At 44.3% G+C, this 20,805-nt stretch overlaps 2 protein-coding genes across 10 annotated transcripts in view; one reads left to right on the top strand and one right to left on the bottom strand.

Moving 5' to 3' along the window:
- The window catches only part of RNF24 (ring finger protein 24), a 109,496-nt gene extending 99,910 nt beyond the window's left edge, over positions 1-9,586 (top strand). For 2 of the 3 annotated variants that reach the window (XM_081558861.1, XM_081558862.1), the window contains 2 exons: positions 2,887-2,966; positions 3,752-9,586. In XM_081558861.1, the coding sequence (XP_081414987.1) occupies positions 2,887-2,966; positions 3,752-3,890 (219 nt within the window). In that variant the 3' untranslated portion in view covers positions 3,891-9,586. The remainder of the gene's footprint in view (positions 1-2,886; positions 2,967-3,751) is intronic. The other variant, XR_014073680.1, reaches the window with a different exon arrangement.
- A 3,111-nt stretch (positions 9,587-12,697) lies between these two features.
- Positions 12,698-20,805, bottom strand: part of PANK2 (pantothenate kinase 2) — a 34,810-nt gene continuing 26,702 nt past the window's right edge. For 5 of the 7 annotated variants that reach the window (XM_081558843.1, XM_081558844.1, XM_081558846.1 and 2 more), the window contains 3 exons: positions 19,580-19,703; positions 17,085-17,210; positions 12,698-13,157 (listed from right to left, as the gene is read on the bottom strand). In XM_081558843.1, coding sequence (XP_081414969.1) covers positions 13,107-13,157; positions 17,085-17,210; positions 19,580-19,703 — 301 coding nt within the window. In that variant the 3' untranslated portion in view covers positions 12,698-13,106. Of the gene's footprint in view, positions 13,158-17,084; positions 17,211-19,468; positions 19,704-20,805 lie in introns of all 7 variants that reach the window. The other 2 variants (XR_014073678.1, XM_081558841.1) reach the window with 2 other exon arrangements.

Here is a 20,805-nt window from a genome sequence, read left to right on the forward strand (position 1 = left end):
TAGATAGTCAATGAAGCAGGAGTAGATGTTTTTCTGGAATTCCCTTGCTTTCTCTGTGATCCAGCAAAGGTTGGTAATTTGATCTGTGGTTCCTCTGCCTTTTCTAAACCCAGCTTATACATTTGGAAGTTTTTAGTTCATGTACTGCTGAAGCCTAGCTTGAAGGATTTTGAGCATAACATTGCTAGCATGTATGAGTTTGTTAGTCACTCACTTGTCTCCGACTCTTTGTGAGTCCAGGAACTGTAGTTCCAGGCTCCTCTGTCCATGGAGTTGTCGGTAAGAATACTGGAGTGGGTAGCTATTTCCTTCTCCAGGGGATCTTCCCGACCCAGGTCTCCTGCAATGCAGGAAGATTCTTTACCATCTGAGCCACCAGCTAGCATGTGAAATGAGCACAATTGTACAGTAATTTGAACATTCTTTGTCATTGCCCATCTTTGGGATTGGAATGAAAACTGACCTTTTCCGGTCCTGTGGCCACTGCTGAGTTTTCCAAATTTGCTGACTTAGAAATTAGATAGTGGTGATGGTTGCACAACTCTGTGAATATATTAAAAAACAAAACAAAACAAAAAAAACTACTGAATTGCTTCCCTGGTGGCACAGACAGTAAAGAATCTGCCTGCAATGCAGGAGACCCAGGTTCGATCCCTGTGGCAGGAAGATCCCTTAAGAAGGAATTGGCAACCCACTCCAGTATCTTGCCTGGAGAAGCCCATGGACAGAGAAGCCTTATGGGCTACAGTCCATGGGGTTGCAAAGAGTCAGACACAACTGAAGTGACTTAGCATGCACTGAATGGTATGCTTTACAGGGTGAATATTATGGTGTATGAATTATATCTCCATTTTAAAAGAAAGAGTGAGAAAAACAGTCTCGTTGAAATACTGAAGAATAAAGCTCATTTGCAAAGTACAATCTGTAAATTTGTAAAATTAGTTTGACCCTTGAGGGAACTGCTAAGTAGTCAGATCTAAGCTCTTCTCATCATGATTGCCCTTGGCTTTTGCTCACCTTTAGCACTTAACATGTCAGAGTTTATCTTGTTCTTTTTTTCAGGTGACTATGGTTTTAGAATTTTTTTAAAAGAACATAATAGCCATTAATAGTAACTCCATTTGAAAAGGCTACAAATCTAATTTTGGATTCTGGGAAAATAACCAAATAAAAATGAATGACTCATCCAACATCTTGCCCTTTGGTAGGATCAGCACTGAATCTCTAAGGGGCAAAGCCAGCAGTCCTCACAGTGTTTCTGTTTTTGTTTTTCAGAAGGTTATGCCAGGAAGGAAGCTGAGTGTTAAGGCCAGAGGACCTGTTCACACAGTGTAGGAGGTGGGAACATCATTCCCCCTTTACAGATGGGAAGCTGAAGCCCAAAAGATCATCCCAAGACCAAAACTGCTAGTTTCTCATCTTTATCCACAGCTAGTTCTTAACCTTCCTCCAGAAAACAAAAATGGGCTTGAAAATAGTGTTCCCATCACTAAATTTAAACATGAATAAAAACTGTTATCGTAGAATGCCTTTCTACCTCCTCAGGCCTGCCCCCAATCTGAGCTGATGACAGTCTCAGGTGGAGGGAGGGAGGTGCACATAATATCCTTACCCTACAGATGAAGGAACAGAGCTTGAGAGGCATCGTGATGGCAGAAGTCACACATCTTGGGTGTCCAAGCCGAGGCCAGCCATCTGTCCTGCTTTCCTCCCTCCTCTCATGCTGTCTCAGCAGTAATCCAAATCTGATAAGACACTTATACATTCTCCTCCTCCTGTGAAGATCTTGTCTGCTATTTACACAAGGCCATGAGAGTTCTGTGGAGAAGGGTGATGGAAGACCAACATTCATAGCACTGGCCACAGGGCACAAAGAGCCACACGTCCTGTCACAAAACCTAAGAATATCGGACTACATATTATAGGTTAAGAAATGGGTGACAGGGAGGCTGGTCAGCAGTCTGGACAAGAAATGGTGATGGTTTAACCAGGATCCCTGGAGACGGACAGGGAAGTAAGCAGGGAGGAGTTCAAGCTTTGGGCAGATGAAAGTGTTTACAGACCTGGGTCCTCAGCCAGGCCTGGCCACTCACCAACTGCATTGCCTCCAGGCAACATGGTTACTGCTCTGAGTTGCTGTTTCCCCATCTGTAAATTGAGTAAATGGGACAATACTTGGTGTCCCTTGGCCCTGGTAAGTGCTCAAGAAGTAGTGGTTGGAACCCAGCATCTGGGTTTGAATAAGGCCTTTCCAAGCAGTTGAGGCTAGGCGCGTATCAGAGCAATCCTGGCCCCATCTGCACATTTTCCTAAGTTTAAATTCAGTGACTCCTGAATCACTTTTTACATGACAAAGACAGACACTGACAGGACAGTGTCAGAGTAAGGTACCCCAGGAACTACAAGAAGCATATTACTGAAGGCTGTGCTATGGTTTACAGATTCCATATTATGAAGATCAGAAAAAGGAGAGCCCCAGCCCCTGCCTCAGGATCCGAGCAGTGCTTTCAGGGGTTCTACTGCTGAGTAGGCAGAGCATTTCCTACAGAAAGTCAACTCCTTGGCACAGCACAAAAAATTAAGTTATGTTCAGTCTATCTGATAAGAAGAAACCTAAGTCAGACTCTTCTGATGGACTGAAGTAAAGGAACCTGCCTCTTGCTTTCTGTCTTCTCCCATCTGCCCTCAAATTTTGAGATATGTGCAGGAAGAGGAGGAGACTCTTCTTCAGAAGACCTTGCCCATTTGATCCTGTTTCTTTCACTCAAAGACTTGGGGGATACTGGAAGTCCCTTCAAATGGCTGGGTCTCAGGGGCCTGCACTTTACATTGGCCTGGGGAATGACTTTGCAAATACTTTGCTTCATCTGCAAATCTGTCTTTCAGCTCTGTGCAGTGTGTCTAGAAGACTTCAAGCCTCGAGATGAGTTGGGGATTTGTCCATGTAAGCATGCCTTCCACAGAAAGTGAGTATTGGCGTAGAATTATTTTAAGAGGACCTGAGTTTGAGGTACATTGACCAACTCACCCATGGGCTTGGGGCAGTGCCAGACAAGCTTGATGACTTCATGACTGGTTTACAATGTAGAAAGCTGAAAGCACCCTACTGAGTGGCATTTGTATTTATGTGTGTGTATGTGTGTGAGAGAGAAAGAGACAGACAGACAGACATTAGGAGGGATCAGGGTAATGGAAACGTGACTACCAAGACAGGACTTGAGGCAGAGTCAGACAAGCCCATACCTCCTTGGAGACCCAGGCTATAAAAAGCTATTTTACTGGAACTTTTCAATAAGAATTTCCTTTCCTAAAAGTTTATTTTCATCAAAACCATAATTATTTTAAATCAAAATAAATAAATCAATATAAGTAGTAGTGTAGGACCATCTCTTCCCCCTTCCTACAGACATGTTTAATATTCCTCCCTCTCTTACAATTTTGTTTTGTATGTGTATTAGAAAACTTTATTCCTCCTCCTTCCCACCACCCTCCTCAGTATACTTCATTCTTTAAGAAGTCATGGACGACTGAGGATATATGCTGACTGTAGCTTCTTGGAAAATTGGAGTCTCTGGTTCCTCCAGAGAATGAAATGAATTCTCCACCCAGTGGTAGAACTCTTCGGGACCTGGCTGTTCACTCCACTTCCCAGATCTGGGATTCCAAAATGTTCAGCATGTGAGGTGTGTGGGCAAGTGGTGCCAAAAACACGGAACTGACATCTTGCCTCTTGTGGTGTCTCATTCTGCAGGTGCCTTATTAAATGGCTGGAAGTTCGCAAAGTATGTCCACTGTGCAACATGCCAGTTCTGCAGCTGGCCCAGTTGCACAGTAAGCAGGACCGTGGACCCCTACAGGGACCCCTCCCCGGGGCAGAGAACATTGTATAGCTCACCACAAGGATCAAACTGTTGCAGGAGCTGGGAGGAGCAGAGCTGGGAGGAACACAAGTGGTCTCTGTGTTGGCTGCTCTACCTAGGGCACCAGCTGCTGCTTCCTTTGTCTCATGAAGAACTCTCGGGCCAGCTAGGCTGGGAACCCAGACTTCTGGGTCTTGTGACAACCAAAGTACTCTGACACTACCCCGTGCCAAGAGGAATGGATGAGCCCGTGATTTGGTTCAAGAAACCTCATGAGGATCTCTTGCTAACTCCATTACATTCTGTCTCGCAGACACTCATCTCCACACCAAGGTGAATCTTTATCAACCAGAAGGGAAGATAAACTCAAGTGTTACAGAAGGGAACTGAAGGCAGGTCTTTAAAGCCCCTACCCTCCCCCCACACACACACCCTGGGGACCCATGAGCTTCTCTGTACACCTTGCACACCTTTGCAGCAGCAAACCCTCCCAGCAGCCTCTAAGCCAAGTGAAAACAGCGGTTACCTCAGCCAAGCACAACCGGTTGCAATGCCGGAGGCAGTGCCAACAAGGCTATTCACATTATGTTCCTTTGATAAGGCCATCTTGGAAACCCAGGGGCTTTGGTTACAGCAAAGCAGCAGTACCTGTCACCACTGATGCTTCCTCAAGTTCACATTTGCTTATCAAATCATCTGAGCTAAAAACAGTAGATGTGCTTGGAAAGGTCTGGTCAAAAGCCATTTCCTATTTCCCCTCCTACTCACCAGTGAGGCACAGCCAAGCCACCATCAGGAGCCCCAGCAGGGGGTGGGTCTCTGAGCCCATGCTGTCCCTGTATGACCTGAGGGCCCCAGAGTGCTGCCCACATTCCCACATATACAATGTGGCTCCAGTGTAGCTGCTAGTCTTGGCCCACTGCCCCAGTAGGAAGCTGCTGTGAGCCCTTCACATGGCTCCGAAAAGGAGCATCTCTCTGATAAAGGCCAGTCCTCCTGGCCTTGCTGAGCTGAGGCCTTGCCTCTCTCTGTCCTGCCCTCTGTTCTCTTCCCTCCCTTCCCTTCCCTGTCTCTATTTCTCAAGAGAAAATGCCTATCGTTGACATTTTAACTATTTAAAGCATCCCAAATAAGATCCCTATGTAATTCTGAAGCCAGGGATGCACTCGCAATTGTAAATCGTTTCAGGAAGCTCCTGCAGGGCTGTTCGTCACTGGTGTGTGCCTCAGTATTCAGACTTAACGATAACTGAGAGTGTCTTTATAGGAGAAAAACGCATGCTGCTCTTTGGTTCTTTCTGTCCTACTTTTCTAGAAATGACTCAGAGTCCAGCAGGACTCAAGACTACTTTGTAAGTTCACTTTGTGAAGCAACATGAGGACAGAAAGTTCTTTTCCACAGCCCTGCTCTCCACCTCCTTCCATCGTAAGGGTGGACTCTTCATCAACAGCGTTGCCTCTGCTCCACCCCAGGTTGAGTAGGGGCAGTTTCTCATTTCTCAGCGTGTATGACATGGAGAGGGTGGAGGAAACTTTGCTACTCTGTTCATGGAATGTCTCCAGGAATATTTTTGGAATCCAGCCTCTACTGTCTTAGATGGGAGAGGGAACCTATCCTTGTCTCAGATGGCTGGGATCAGATGAGGAGGAAAATTCCCATTAGCCTAGAAAAGTGCTGGCCAGAATCCAGTTTGGAAAATTAATTACAGATCCATTGGTCAGAATTGGCTGTACCCTATGTGACCTATTTGTGCTATGCCAACTGGACTGCTTCTTTAAACAGGGCAAGGGAAGTGTGGAATATTTTTATATGAAAGCCTTATTAGCCTGTCTGGCACCCATGAAAAGAACTGTGTGTACACTCCTACTTTCACCCTGTTTCTGCATTCACTATTTGTATAGCACAATAGAGTTGAATGCTGGAAAGCACTCAGTTTACAGTGAAATGTTTTCAGTGACCAATGTCAGAGGTAGGCTTGCTTCTGGACTTGCCTCATTAATAGCCAACACTCACCATTTTCATGTAACAGCCTTGGGACAAATGTCACATCTTCGTTATGGAGTTCCAATAGGAAAAAGAATTTTTCCCTTCGGAGGAGGAATTCTTGTGTTGTGCTTGCAAATTATTTTCATCTCACAGCTTTTGTAGGATTTCAGTGTATCAGTACCAAGGAGACAGACTCACGAAGTCCCTGTATTTGTAGTAACCTCAGCATTTGTGAACGTGCAGGGCTTTTAAAAACTCAGCTCTTCCACAAAGGTGGGGCTTGACACTGAAGTGGTTAAGACTGTTCACTCTGCTACTAGTCATCTTCCCTTTCCTGGCTTAGTGTCCTACTGGAACACGGCCAGGGTCACCCATGAGTTCTTATGCCTCTTAACACAACAGAAATGTTTGCTCCCCACATCTAGGTCCTCCTCCAGGACTTAACTGGGCTGCACTGCTGTAACTGAGAGTGGCCAGGGTTTAATTTACAACTTCCTTTAATTCTGATTAAAATCAGTTTTGTGTGAGGGACAAGGTCAAATCTCCACTATTAAGTTCAAGATTCCTTAATACTCTTTGATCAGGCTCACACCTCACAGTGAGAAAGTGAGGCCGCCCTGTCCAGATCTATCGCCATGAGTTATTCACCTTTTGTTAATCTGTGTGAGGGCTCTTGTCCGCTTTTGGGCCGCTGGCAGGTGACGTGATTTTTTAACTTGGTCTTAACATGTCTTAAGCAGCTCAGGGTTGGGTGTGGCTTGTGTACCATGGGCTAGAGTAGCAGAACTTAGCCTCAACTCGACTCCATGGGTAGGTCAATCATTATCTAGTTGTTACTAGGGGTACAGCTGAATTCAGCTGGCTTCAGGAACAGGAAACAAAACCAGCCTGACCTCATTCCTGGCTGAGTAGGTACAGAGATTTGGTCAGGCCAAGAAAGTAATGGTGATAGGAGCAGGTGGCCCATGGGGAGTTGTGGGCTGAGGGATACTGAGGACCTCCCACCATTGGTAAATGTCCTGTTATTGACAAAGATCCTTTGCAGGTCCCTGTTTCAAAGCCTATCATCTTCATGGCCTGATTCCACTCTAAGTTACTTTGAACAACTATACTGTTTCTGAGAGGTTTTCTGGGAATTATGAAATGCACACAGAGACATCCCCAGAGCTCTGGCCAGAAAAGCAGCTCAGGTTTTTCAGTCACCCCCTTGCCACTCACTATCCATGTGCCTTTCTACAAGTTAGCCTCTCAAAGCCTGTTTCCTTAGCTGCTCACCCAGGAATGTGTACTAAGGGTGTCCCCACCAGCCCTTATGGGGATTGACTACCATGTCTGGAGCCCAGCAGGCAGGCCTGGGGGGTCATAGGAGCTGGTGCTACTAGGTGACATCATCATGCTGGCCACATGGGACTCCCCTGTTGTCCTGGTAGAAACCACCACAGCTGAGCGCCTCCTGAGATTTAGAGGCTCTCCGCCGAGCCCCAGTTCACCTGGCCCCCTTCCCTTTCCCCTCCTATCTGCCTCAGTCACTTCCATTTACCTTTGCCCACGGTGCTCAGTGTGGGTTTGCTCAGTGCTGAATATTCCTCCTAAATTCTTTGAATAGGTAATCCCTTCACGTGGTTCATAAAGTTAAGTCTTCCTTGCATTCCCGAACTCCAGTAAGCCAAGTTTCCCACCCCTTGAGTACACACTATCGTTTCCTTGTGAAGCTTCCAGTTCGTTCATACATATACAAGCCAAGTACACACACATGTACATGTATGTATGTATATGTGTGTGTGTATGCATATACACAGCTGACTCTTGAACACCACAGGTTAGGGGTGCTGACACCCTGTATGGCCTGCATGTAACTTGACAGTCAGCTATCCGTATCTGTGGTTCTGCATCTGTGGATTCAACCAACCTTGGACCGTGTAGAATGTATTTATTGAAAAAAATCCATATGTAAGTAGACCTCAGTTCAAATCCATCTGTTCAAGAATCAACTGTATAATTTTTTTCTTTTTCTACTTATGTAATACCAGACAAGTACTATTCAAGGACCATTCCTAGTCATGTGGGAAGACCCATTCCAGAAGTCAGAATATCTGTAAAAGGTGAGCCCAGAATTGGGGGTGTTTTTGTAATCTCATTCCTTTTGAATAAGGCATATTTTCCACTGATTGCAGCATGATGAAATCTTCATTTTCTACACAAATCAAACTACAGTCCCTCCCTGACCCTAACCACAGATGCCCAAATAACAGGAGAGCACAACCATTTTTTTTTTTCCTTCCCCAATGTGGGATGTGGGATCTAGTTCTCCAATCAGGGATTGATTGAACCCGGGCCCCCTGCACTGGAGAGCAAAGTCTTAGCAACTGGACCACCAGGGAAGTCCCCAGCCTATGTCTGAGTCTGTGGCAGGACACTCCAGAGCAGCAGGACAGGCTGCAGGCCCACCCCAGCCCCTGATCCAGTTTCCAGTGAGGACCGACAGCCCAGCAGACATCTGGCTACAACTGTCATGGTTTCTTAGACAAACCCATGTTTCTGAGGCAGAAGTTGGAGAAGCAGAAGGCTGAGCAATTCGTTTTGTGGGGCAGATGTCTCAAATGTTGCTAAGCAAATAGGTGGTCAGCTGCCTCATGGCTGAATGTCCATGAAGTTCATTCTTCCCTCTGCAGTCTCGAGATCAAAGTTAAAGCTACTTCCTCCAGGCAGCCCTTGGGGGGAGGGGCAGGGACCTGTGCCTCTCATTCTTTACCCACTCCCCAGTATCCTGCCACCCACAGCAGCAACCCAGGGATTCCCTGGATTAAAAGCGTAACTTAAGCCTGTGACCAGAAATTTGGAAAGGAACTATGTGTGAAACCATCCTATCCATGAACCTCTTTCACTATTGGTATTTAAGAATTTGAGCGAAGGAGATGAATGTGTCTAAATTCTGATGAAATCTGCAGCTGATAAGTGGAAAATGCTGGGTGACGTTCCTTTAGTATATAAGATTAATGAAGGTTCCCGTGTGCCACAGAATGTGCTTCCATTTGATTGGAACATGAGGAGGAAAATAGAGGGGCTTATTCAGTAAATCTGTTATTGTTCCAATTCAGCTTCAGAGCCTGAATTGTTGTTGCAAGATGCAGTGTTTTATTCCACTTTTAGACCAAGCATCAGCACATGTGGCTTACCAACCCAGAACTCACTTCTGTGGCTATACAGTCAGGGGCTCCCTGCTCCAGAGACACATACCTACCAGTGTCAAGGGCCTTGGCTATACTTCGACAAAGCCCCTCGCAGTTCCCTGAGCTGGTTAGTACAAGCCTGGAAAATCTGCATCTCAGGCCAGATGCACAGCATCCCTCCATTCATCCTTCCCTCTCAGGCCTAGAGCAGAAGAATAAGATGGGGCTAGTGTTTCTTTCCTGATGATAGCTCAGTCTTCCAAGAAAGTGTTCCTGAACTGTCCTCTCTTGGTCTCTTGACAGATCTTTGCCAGAAAGAGGGGATATTAGTCTTGTATAACTCCTTCAAAAAAAAAAGTTTATGAAACGCTGAGCCTCAGGTTTCATAGACATGTTTGTACACTATGAATTCTGCAGAATATTTTTAAACATTCGCATTTTTATAAGCTATATATTTTTGTATATTTAATTGCTATTTTAAAATTTTAATGCATTTTGCTAATTACTTGTTTAAAAATTAAAACATGCATGTAATTGACTTAAATGTAAATAAAAAGCAGATTTTAAAAATCCTTTGTGCTGAGCACATACATACCCTTGGTCACCCACATCCCATTTAAGCCCATGTGGCAAAAGCTGAAAAGTCAAGGTAAGTGCTGAACAAATGGAACTGATCACCAGCAAAAGGTGACTCCTGTGGTGTGGGGTGCCAGTCAGGGATGAGTAGTAGAGCATCAGGCCACAGCAAGGGAGAAGGCGGAGAGGCCAGTGGCTCCCTGCCAGCCTGGCCTCAGCACCAGAGATATGAGGGGAAGACAGTCTCCCAAATGTGGACACCAGTACTCAGGAGGGTTGCAGTGGTAGAACCAGCCCACACCTCACTCCTCTAGCTATATCCCAGGCCTGGAAACACCAACTGTTCTATTGGAGGAGAAACAAAATCTCAGTCCAAAGCCATCCTGTGGCAGTTACTATTTCTACTCACCAACCCTTACTCACTAGTACCTCTGCACAGCTCAGCTTTGGTTCCACAGCTTCAGGGAAACTGCTCCCCTCACGGCCATCCATGACCTGCAACCAAATCTGCCAACTCTGAAACCTCCTCCTAGGGCGGGTGCCTGGAGGGCTCCTCTCCCCTCCAGTCTCCTGGGCAACAGGCCCCCTGCGCTAGTCCCCTCTTCAATGTTCTTCCCAGCCCTGTCCTTCTCTGCCCGTCTCTTGTTATTCTCACTCTACCTTGGGATTCACTAAATTCCCACCTACATGCACATCATTCTCAGGTCTATTGTCTCCAACCTAAATATCCAGCTGCGTATTTGGCATCAAAATTCAGGCAGCCCAAGATCAAGCCCCCCCAGCAAGCCTAAGTACCCTCACAGAACCTCCTTCCCCCACTTCCAGTCTGCACATCTCTAAACCCACTAAAGCACATCTTTCTACCTGACCATACACTGCTCCCATCTTAGGCTGGCCACCTTCTTTTCACACCTGGACCATTATTACAGCCACTACCACCCCCACTGCCTCTAGTCGGGGAGTGTGGGGTGAGACCCTCAGACTACCCAGGCTGGCAGACTGGAAGGGATAACCGCTGAAATGAGGGCAGTGGTTTAGATTAGGGTGGTGCCTGTAGTGAAGAGAGGTTGAGCTTCCCTGCATCTTACAAGTTGGAGTTAGTGAAGTAGCAGTAACTGGGAGAGGATGCTGGCAGAGGTTCAGGGGAGAGGATGGAGACATTTCTGTGTAAAGATGACCTTAAGATACAGGAGAAAAGGGGAAAGGGGGGGTGGGGGGAAGCAGTCACTGCCTTGAGACAAGCTCAGAGGCAAGGGCTGGGCCAGACATGCTACCTTGAAAATCAAAGTGAGTGATGTCTGCTTAAGTAAATCCAGGATTGAGCCTGAGAGCTGCAATCTCTGTCTTCAGTGGAGAATAAACTGGCAGAGACAAAGTGGCCTAGGAGATATAAAGAAAAAGCAAGTGTGGTCTGCAATGACAGAACTGAAGAAGATGAGAAAATGAAATGTCCATCAGGTTTAGCAATGAAATTCACTGTATTAAAAGGATGGGCTAATCAGAAGCACAAAGTGTAGCCACAGAAGCAGTTTCTCAAGAGCAGGAAGTGATGAATCCATGGAGGTGGAAGGCAACTGCAAAGCGTAAGAGGAAAGGGGGCTCTACTGGATCCTAATTGTGTGACTTTGGGCAGGTTCCTTCTTCTGTTAAATTGTGGGGATGACAAGGGCTGTGTGACACGACCCACAAAAGCACTGGCACAGCCTCACGAACACAGTAAGTGCAAGGAGAAAAGGCAGGACCCCACGAGGCCTCAGAGGCCAACCTGGGTGTCCATGGGCAGCAATCAGGCTTATTCAGGTTCCCTCTCTCTGCCCAGTGGAAGCAGGAAAGAGGGTCTGGGGTGCCAAGGGGCTTGAAAAGCATGACTATGGTACCAGTGAGTGGGTGGTGGCACTGACTCTGGTGGCCGCGGGAAGAAGTTGGGGCTACAAGCACATGGTTGGAATGGGCCGAAGGCAGAAGGACAGGACTGGAGGTGACTCAGGCTGAGGCCCAGGAGGGGCAGCAGCAGCAGAGGAAGCTGATCACATGACCTGGGCTGCAATTCCCATCCCCCAGTGTCCCTCCAGCTCCACAGCATACACGTGCCCAGGAAAGTGTGCAAAGGTGGCCCCCTTGGGAAATGGCCCTGGGCTGACCCCATGCAGGCTGTGCCCTCCCTGCAGGTGGGCAGACCATGACTCTTGACAACAGCCAAGAGAGGGAGGGGGCTGTGGGGTCAAACTCCCTCCTCCCTCAGTGATCCAACCCCACTCTCCTGTGCCCCTCTGTCCCTTGGAACATTGCCTCCCATATGTGGTCCCTCCCAGTCTCCTCGCCTGAAGCCAAGGGGCACAAAGAGGCCAGAGAGCCTTGGGGTTTCCTTCTGTTTCAAAGGCTGCTTTATATAAATCCTTCATTGCCTTCATCAGAAATGTAAGCACCGAGTAATACCAAAATGAGATATAAATGTTGCTCTCTCTCCAAGGAGGTTTTTAAATCATTTTGCACAGCAGAAACAAAAGATTCAAAGTCAACCTCCACCAAGACTCCATCTAAAAATCTGCCTTTCCTCAAACAGCCTTTTGAGCCTCCCACATGCAGCCCCTCCACTATATCCAACTGAGGCAAACTCCCAGGCAGTTTCAGGCAAGCACAAGGCAAGGAGTAGAAGCCCTGCCCTGTTCTCCATGGGCTAATCGATGGACAGCTCCATTCCTCCCTTTCTACTGGCCTGAAATAACCAGATTCCCCCATTCCCTGAAAAGATGTCAATACTAGCGGCCCCTTCTGTTTTTTCTGTCTGGCCCTTCCAGATATGCTTTTTCTACTAGCTTACTCACTTCTGTCACATCCATAATCCGTCCAATACCCAAGGAAATCCTGCCCAAGGGAGAAATCCTGTCGTTCCAAACAGACCTTCCCAGGATCTACAGTGTAAACAACCTGGAACTGCCCTTCCAAAAGTAGCTTGTTAAAAGTTACAGGCACAGAATTAAGAATTCACCTACCCAATAAGTTTGCAGAACCTTGAAACGTTTTTCAGTGTTCACACAAGGCTAAACACACCAAGTTAATGCAAAGAAGACGCTCTCCAAGGCCACACTGACAAAAGTGTGATTAGATTGTAATACAGAGTTGCTTGCCTTATATTTACCAAATTCAACAGGACATAAACCAAAGCCAGCCAAACAAAGAACAGCTCTCTCCTGAAGTGGCTCCACTGAGTAATGCTGAATTTCAAAACTACACAGCAAGTTGAACAAAGCTATACTGAAGAGCAACTTAAATACAGAGAATCCTCACCAACATGGTCCACTTTTTTTTTTTTTAATACATACATATTTCCTTACTGGTTATTAGTTCAGACTGAATTTTTAAGAATTTATCTTGATGACTTAGAAAAATACACTTGTCCTTTCTCGCTTTGATTCAGGTAGTACACAATCATAAAACTGAGTAAGTCTTAAAAAAAAAGTCCATCCACAGATCCCATTGTGGAAGGTTCCAGGAACCCCTCCCCAGGTAACAGTCAGGGGATCTTCAATAGCTCAAGGAGTGCTCCAACAGCTCCAAAATAACCCTGAAAACAAAAAGAAAGAAAAATAAGAGCAATTCTCCTTAGACTTACTTATATTACCATAAATATGATTACTAGTATTAAAGCCAGCACGGCCCTTAATTCCTGCCACTCATTTCCTGACACCCGTTTTGCTGAGCCCAAGGCCAGCAGAGAAGTTCTGAGGAGCTCCCAAGCAGGGGAGGGCACTCTGGCACATCAGACCAGAGCCCTCAGTGGGGGCTCCACAAGCTCTGAGGCCCACAGCGGCCATTATCTCTGGTTAAGAGAGACTACCTGGGCCATCTCCTGGGGAATGAGGCGATGAGAAGTAATGGGGGCCCGGAGCATTTCAAGACAATTCCAGAATGAAGGGAAGATGAGACAAGAAGTGCAATGGAGGAGGAGCAGGGACAAGTCACAGACGGTGAGGGCCCTGCTGGGCTGGAGGTGGAGAGCAAAGAACGGGGTGGGATGGGTTCAAGACTTGGCCTGAAGAAGAGAAGGAGGGTGTCAGCAAGGTTGAGGTCCCTCCCCCATATCTGGTCACACCACCCCTGAGAACAAGGACACAGGAGCAAGAGATGTGGAGAGCAAGGAAGGGGGCTCCATACAGGATGTGCGAAGCTGAGGTGCCCTAGGCGGCCAAGCAGCCACACTCACCAGATGTCTAGATCTGGAGCAGGGCAGCAGAACCCTCAGGCAACGTGTAGAGAGGGGTGAGGTCAGAGGAGCAACATCTGAAGAACAGAGGCATCGGAGGGGAAGGCAGAGACGTGAGACAGAGAAGCAGCGGCTGAAGGAAGACCATGCTGGACCACCTCCTGAAGTAAGCAATCGAGGTCAAAAACAACCAAGACATGAATAAATTAAAAAGAAAACAGAAAATGAGACAAAACCTATACTGGCAGAAAGAAACTGCCAGTAACAACCAGAGAATAATCGTACAATGATACAGAATCTATCAGTCTCCAAAGGATGTGATCACACAGTAAAGCACTGTAAGAGAGAAAAGTGAACGCAAAAGGAGTATGGGAAGATCCTGAAAGACTTGCTGTGGAATAGAAGAACATATGATAAGTCTCTGAAATATTATAAAGAACTAAGGTTCAGTCTATTTTCCAAGAAAAGCTTCTCCAAAGAACATGCGGCCACACAAGAGAGGCCTGCCCTTTCACTCGATTTCTTGGCTCTAAAAAAAAAAGCAGCCACAAGAGTATACAATAGAGAAAAGACAGTCCTTCAAAAAGTGGTGCTGGGAAAACTGCACAGCTACGTGTAAAAGTATGAAATCAGAACACTGCCTAACACCATACACAAAGATAAACTCGAAATGGATTAAAGACCTTAACATAAGACCAGAAACTATAAAACTCTTAGAGGAAAACATAGGCAGAACATTCGATGACATAAATCAAAGCAAGATCTTCTATGACCCACCTCCTAGCGTAATGGAAATAAAAACAAAACGAAAATGAACAAAAATTAAAAATTAAACTTAAAAGCTTTTGCACAGCAAAGGAAACTCAAAACAAGGTGAAAAGACAACCCTCAGAATGGGAGAAAATAATAGCAAAGGAAACAACTGACAAGGAATTAATTTCCAAAATATACAAGCAGCTCATACAACTCAGTATCAGAAAAACAAACAACCCAATCCAAAAGTGGGAGAAAGACCTACAAAGACATTTCTCTAAAGAAGATATACATAGCCATAGCCATAAACAGATGGCTAACAAGCACATGAAAAGATGCTCAACATCACTCATTATTAGAGAAATGCAAATCAAAACTTCAATGAGATACCACCTCACACCAGTCAGAATGGCCATCGTCAAAGTCTACACACAATAAATGCTGGAGAGGGTGTGGAGAAAAGGGAACCCTCTTGCACTATTGGTGGAAATTTATATTGATACAAACACCATGAAGAACAGTATAGAGATTCCTTAAAAAACTAGGAATAAAATTTCCACATGAAATCCCCCTACGAGGCAAATACCCTAAGGAAAGCAGACCTGAAGGAGACAGACACATGCACCCCAATGTTCACTGCAGCACTATTTACAACCGCCTGGACACGGACGCAGCCTAGGTGCTCACCGACAGGTGAATGGATAAAGAAGCTGTGGCACATATATATATAGTGGAATATTACTCGGCCATACAAAGGACCACATTTGAGTCGGTTCTAATTAGGTGGATGAACCTAGAGCCTATTATATAGACTGAAGTCAGAATGAGAAAAAACAAATATCGCATATTAACATGTATATATAGAAACTAGAAACGTGGTACTGATGAATCTATATGCAGGGCAGCAATAGAGATGCAGATGTAGAGAACAGACTTGTGGACAGGGGATTGGGGTGGGGGAGGAGAGCAGGACAAATATAGTAGCACTGAAACATATACACTACCACATGTAAAACTGCCAGTGGGAATTTGCTGAATGACTCAGAGAGCTCAAACTGGTGCTCTGTGACAACCTAGAGGGATGGGAAGTGGGAGGGAGGTTCAAGAAGGAGGGGACATACGTATACCTATGGCTGATTCATGTTCGTGTATGGTAGAAACCAACACAATATTGTAAATCAATTCTTCAATTAAAAATAAATTTTAAAAAAAAGCAGCCACACAGACGTGTTATGACAAAGTCAGAAACTGTAGGAGGACACAGCTGAACAAGACTCAACAACACTCAGAAACCCTCAATCACAGCCAGAGGACAGCATTCAAGGGTGTTCACTTTATTATTATTAAATTTTTTGGCCATGCCCTGCAGCATGCACAGACTTAGTTCCCACTCCAGGGATTAAACCAGCGCCTCCTGCAGTGGAAATGCAGAGTCATAACAGTTACACACTTTGTTTTACATGATTTTCTATATCTGGGTTTTACTTTACAACAAAAGAAGGGATAAAGTTAACCATTATACTGAGTTCCACTCCAGACCCAAGCTGCTATTTAGTAAAAGACAGAGGTTGTTACAAGCCAAGAAGTGTAAGATGAGAATAGTTAACAATGAAAAAGAAAGGCTTGAAAACAATCTATACAAAGCTTTCACAACAGTAATCACAATGACTTCAGTGTGCAGGCAGAAGTATATTTCATGACTCAGAGAACCTAAAATAATCAGAGCTCCACAAGTACAGAGATCAACACTAGGGCCAGAAGCCTAAATGAAAATGGAAAATACAAGGACAAACAGCAAACAGGCTAGCCAGGGAGGAAAACCAAACTTCATCAAGGATTCATATCATAAAGTACGTATGCAAACACAATTCTGAAAAGTGTTCATGCTAACACTATCTACAATCCACTTTAACACTTGAACGAGTCCAACTGCCCCAAAACCAAGGGGAGGAAAGACAAAGTTCCTTTCATAGCTCTGGTTTTACTGTTCCTCAAATCAGAAAGACACTTTCCAAAGAAGGCTATCAGGTTGAGCAATTCAATTATTCTTTTTCACATAGCCTCTGTGTTAAGTTCTTACAACAGCGTGGCTCTAATCCTGGAATGCTTTTTATTGATGGAGTTGGTTTTAGGACATACATCTTAAATAAAATAACTGGCACAAGAACTATATTAATACGATAAAAACTGACATCGAAAAATGAAAAAAGAACTCCGAGTTAAGTACACTTACAATGTAAGTACAAATTGCAATGGGGAAAATACAAAGGATGGTTTGGAAAAGAAAATGGCATCAGGAATATAGCTGGATGTTTGTCAAGACTTTCTTCTTTAAAATTGCTAAAGCTCACAATGAAATTAACCAAATATTTACCCTGCATTAAATCAGGAAAGAAACAGCTTTTGAACATGAACAAGGTTAACCATATTATACAAGTACAGAAACAAATAATAAGTACTGCTTCAAATTCTAGCACTGCGTGAACAGCATGACTTTTAGGAAGGTAACATGTCACAGCAAACAACTCTGCTTACCTCATGTTCCGAAAAAAGTGCTTTCAACTGTCCCTTGGACCAATAATCCAACGCATATGCCAAAAGCCGCATGGCGATCGTATTAATTCTCAAGAAATTTCCAACAAATACCACCTGGTTAATGTTCTGAGCACATCAAAAAAAGGCAATTAGTTTTCATGTTAATTTCTGTTCTCTCTAAAAGCTACCCCAAAGAGAGTATCGTGTACATAGTTTCTGTTAGTAAGTCAACTGCTGATCAAAAAAAAGTATTTACATTTATTCCAGTTGATCCAGGGCTACTTAAATTTGAGCCCCACACAACTCTAAACTAAAAGCATGCCAGAAAATGTCACAGGAGAATAAAGATTAGGAAGAGCATTTGAATTAACATGACAAACCGTAACTACAATTAAATACAAAGTTTTATACAGATAAGTAAAAAAAAAAAAAAAACTAAGACCAATTCAAAGAAGTAACACAGAGACAAATTATAAGAGAAAATATCATACACAAAAAAATTCAACCTCACTAAAGGAGCAAAAAAAGTAAAAATTTTAGAGCCATTAAAAGTTAGCAAAGACTCTAGATGTTGACAGTTTCCTTCCTTGGATGTCTGAGTGACCCAAGATCTTACATACTGCATACTGTGAAGGAACAATCTAAACAAAAGCAGACAGAGCTGGAAAAAAGCCTGCAACTCTATCATTACCAAGCTGTACCAGAGCACTGGAGGCCACCCAGGAGGAATGCCTGGGGGCTTCCTGGTGGCGGTGCACCTCCATCTGGGCCCACCACTGAAGTTTGATTACACCAACTTAGTATGGATTTAGCGTTGTTTCACACAAAACATTGAAGGACAAGCAAATTCCAAGGCAGTTTTAAAGTTGAGGTCCTATAGTAAACAACTGGGCATTCTTGATACTGCTGAATATGCACACAAGGAAAGGAAATAACATTGTACTTTACAAGCACTGTAAGTGGAAAACACAGTCTTAAATAAAACTGTATTTTAAATAGGCAATAAAAGAAAAAAAAGTCAGCAAAACAACTAGCATAAATTCTAACTAACCCCCAATATTAGTCAAGTTGTGGTAAAACTGATCGATTCATTCATTGCTAAAAATGATCTAAAATGGTGTGGCCCTTGTGCAAAGCATCTTGGCAATATCCATCAAGATTCATAACCGTGGTATTCTTTTTTTAAATATTTATTTTATCTCTTTACTTAGCAGCTCCAGGTCTTAGTTGTATCATGTGGGATCTAGTTTCCTGACTAAGCAGCAAACCTGGGCCTCCTGCATTGGAAGCATGGAGTCTCAACCACTGGACCACCAAAGAAGTCCCACAAGTATGATATTCTTTAGATGAGAAATGTCACTCCTGAATAAATCCCTTATCCAGAATAAATTCAGGGACTTCCCTCATGGTCCAGTGGAAGGACACCGAACTCCCAATGCAGGGGGCCTGGGTTCAATCCCTGGTCAGGGAACTAGATCCCACATGCCGCAAGAAGACCCCATTGCAGCCAAATAAACAAAAATAAACAAAAAAATAAATAAATAAATCCATCCAAGGAAATAGTTTCACGCTTAAAAATGCTTTATCGCAGAGCACTGACAAGCAACCAAATGCCCAGTTCTATGTGAATGACTTATGATATAAAAAGAAATCAAATATACAACCCTGCAATTTATAATACATAAGTAAAAAACAAAATTGTATGTACATCAACTAAAATATCTTAAAATACATAAGCACAGGAAAAGGAACGTGCAACAAAGAAAACAGAAGTGTTAAAACATTCAAATAAAGAATTTTAAATTTCATAAAAATACAGTATCTTTTTAATTAAAAATGAGACAATCCTTTTGTAACTTGAGATTTAAGTCACATGCCTGAATTATCTATTTAAAAGCCTTATTTTAAACAAAAGTGTATAAATAGGGACAAGTTATACCAACTGGATCCTCAAGGGAAGGCCATTCTTAGTTCTTTCATAGCCCTGTACAATGCTGCTTGACCTGAATGCTACAAGGCAGCACTGTAAAGAAGCTGAAAGCACAAAGACAGCTCTGCTGCAGTCAGCTGGAGGGGAGCAGGGCGGGCATTCCTCGGCCCACTCAGTTTTCTCCCAGCTTCAGTGCCTTCCTCTGGATTCATTCCCAGGGACTCTTGAGCTCAACAGTGAGCATGGTATCTACATTCAGCATCGCCACCCTTCACCACCACCCAACAGTCCCCATTATCTGCAAAACTGGCTACCTTCCCTACGTTCCTCTGCTTTCTGCTCTACTTCTAGACAGTAGCAGTGTTTATCTTGAGTAAGAAAGTAAAGATCTGTTAAGATTAATCTATACGTGAAGCATTTTAACTATGCCAATGAAACAAAATCCACCACTTACAACTACATTTAGGCACTGTTCGGAGAAGACAGACGTTGTATACAAGGTGGGGCCCACATAGTAAGTTCTGTATTTTCCTCAGAGCAACTAAAGAAATCCATGTCCCCTTACTTCATTAAGGGCACACATTCTTGCTATTGAGCCAATGTTGTTGGTGATGGTGATCAAAGTCGCCCTGGCAAGGTCCTCTTTACTCACAGCCTCTCGCTTCTCCTTGCTCATCATGTTTCCAAAGCTGTGATGGAAAAAAAATAAATAACTGGTTGCTAAACCAAAGGTAAAACAGCATAACAGACTTAACATTACTTTACTAAGATAAAAGTAACTTTCAGGGCAACACTGTTCAAATCTTCAAACTTTTATTACAAAATAATAGAACACCTGCTCAAAAAGAAATGCAACTTCAAGAACTCAAGCATTCTGAATGAGCAAATGGCATTCCCTGAGGTTTCTATGAAATCTAGCTTTGATACCAGGTATGGGCCTCCCTGCAGGTTCAGCCTGCAATGGGGAGACCCAAGTTCGATTCCTGGGTTCAGGGTATGGCAACCCACTCCAGTATCCTTGCCTGGAGAATCCCCATGGACAGAGGAGCGTGGTGGGCTACAGTCCACGGGGTTGCAAAGATTTGGACACGACTGAGCAACTAAGCACACACATCTGCACATTCAGATCCACTGAAGGCACCATGCTCCTTCTGAAACCAGGCTAAGTTCCAGGAACATGCCTCAATTAGTGATCTTCCCCCAACTGTAGAGCTGTTCCACTAAGCTGAATGGTCACATTCATATCTGGTAAACTGCTTTATCGGCGCAAAGCAAAGTACAGACAGCTGAGTCCCTGAGTAAACTACTTTAAGAGTTTCCAATTTCCCTAGAAGATCAAGTTTTTCAAAGTACCTGACGCGCAGAGAGAGAAGTCACTCAGTCATGTCTGACTCTTTGCGACCCCATGGACTGTAGCCTACCAGGCTCCTCCGCCATCCATGGGATTTTTTCGGCAAGAGTACTGGAGTGGCTTGCCATTTTCTGCTCCAGGGGATCTTCCCCACTGAGGGATCGAACCCAGGTCTCCCCCACTGCAGGCAGACACTTTACCGTCTGAGCCACCAGGGAAGCCTGATGAGCTAAACTGATATATAAATAGCTATGACTTGGATCACAAACCCAACCAATCACAAAAGGGATCTTATCATTGAGCAAATGGTGCAAACACAGAAAATGAAATCTACAGAATTTACAAAGTACCTAAAATTAGTAAGCAAGCAAGTATACAAGTGCCTTTTCTATTCTTAAAAGTCTTGCACCCAGACTTCCCTGGTGGTACAGTGGATAAGA

This window comes from Giraffa tippelskirchi, chromosome 13 (genome assembly GCF_054371585.1).
Source record: "Giraffa tippelskirchi isolate mGirTip1 chromosome 13, T2T-mGirTip1v1.2.pri, whole genome shotgun sequence".
NCBI lineage: Eukaryota > Metazoa > Chordata > Mammalia > Artiodactyla > Giraffidae > Giraffa > Giraffa tippelskirchi.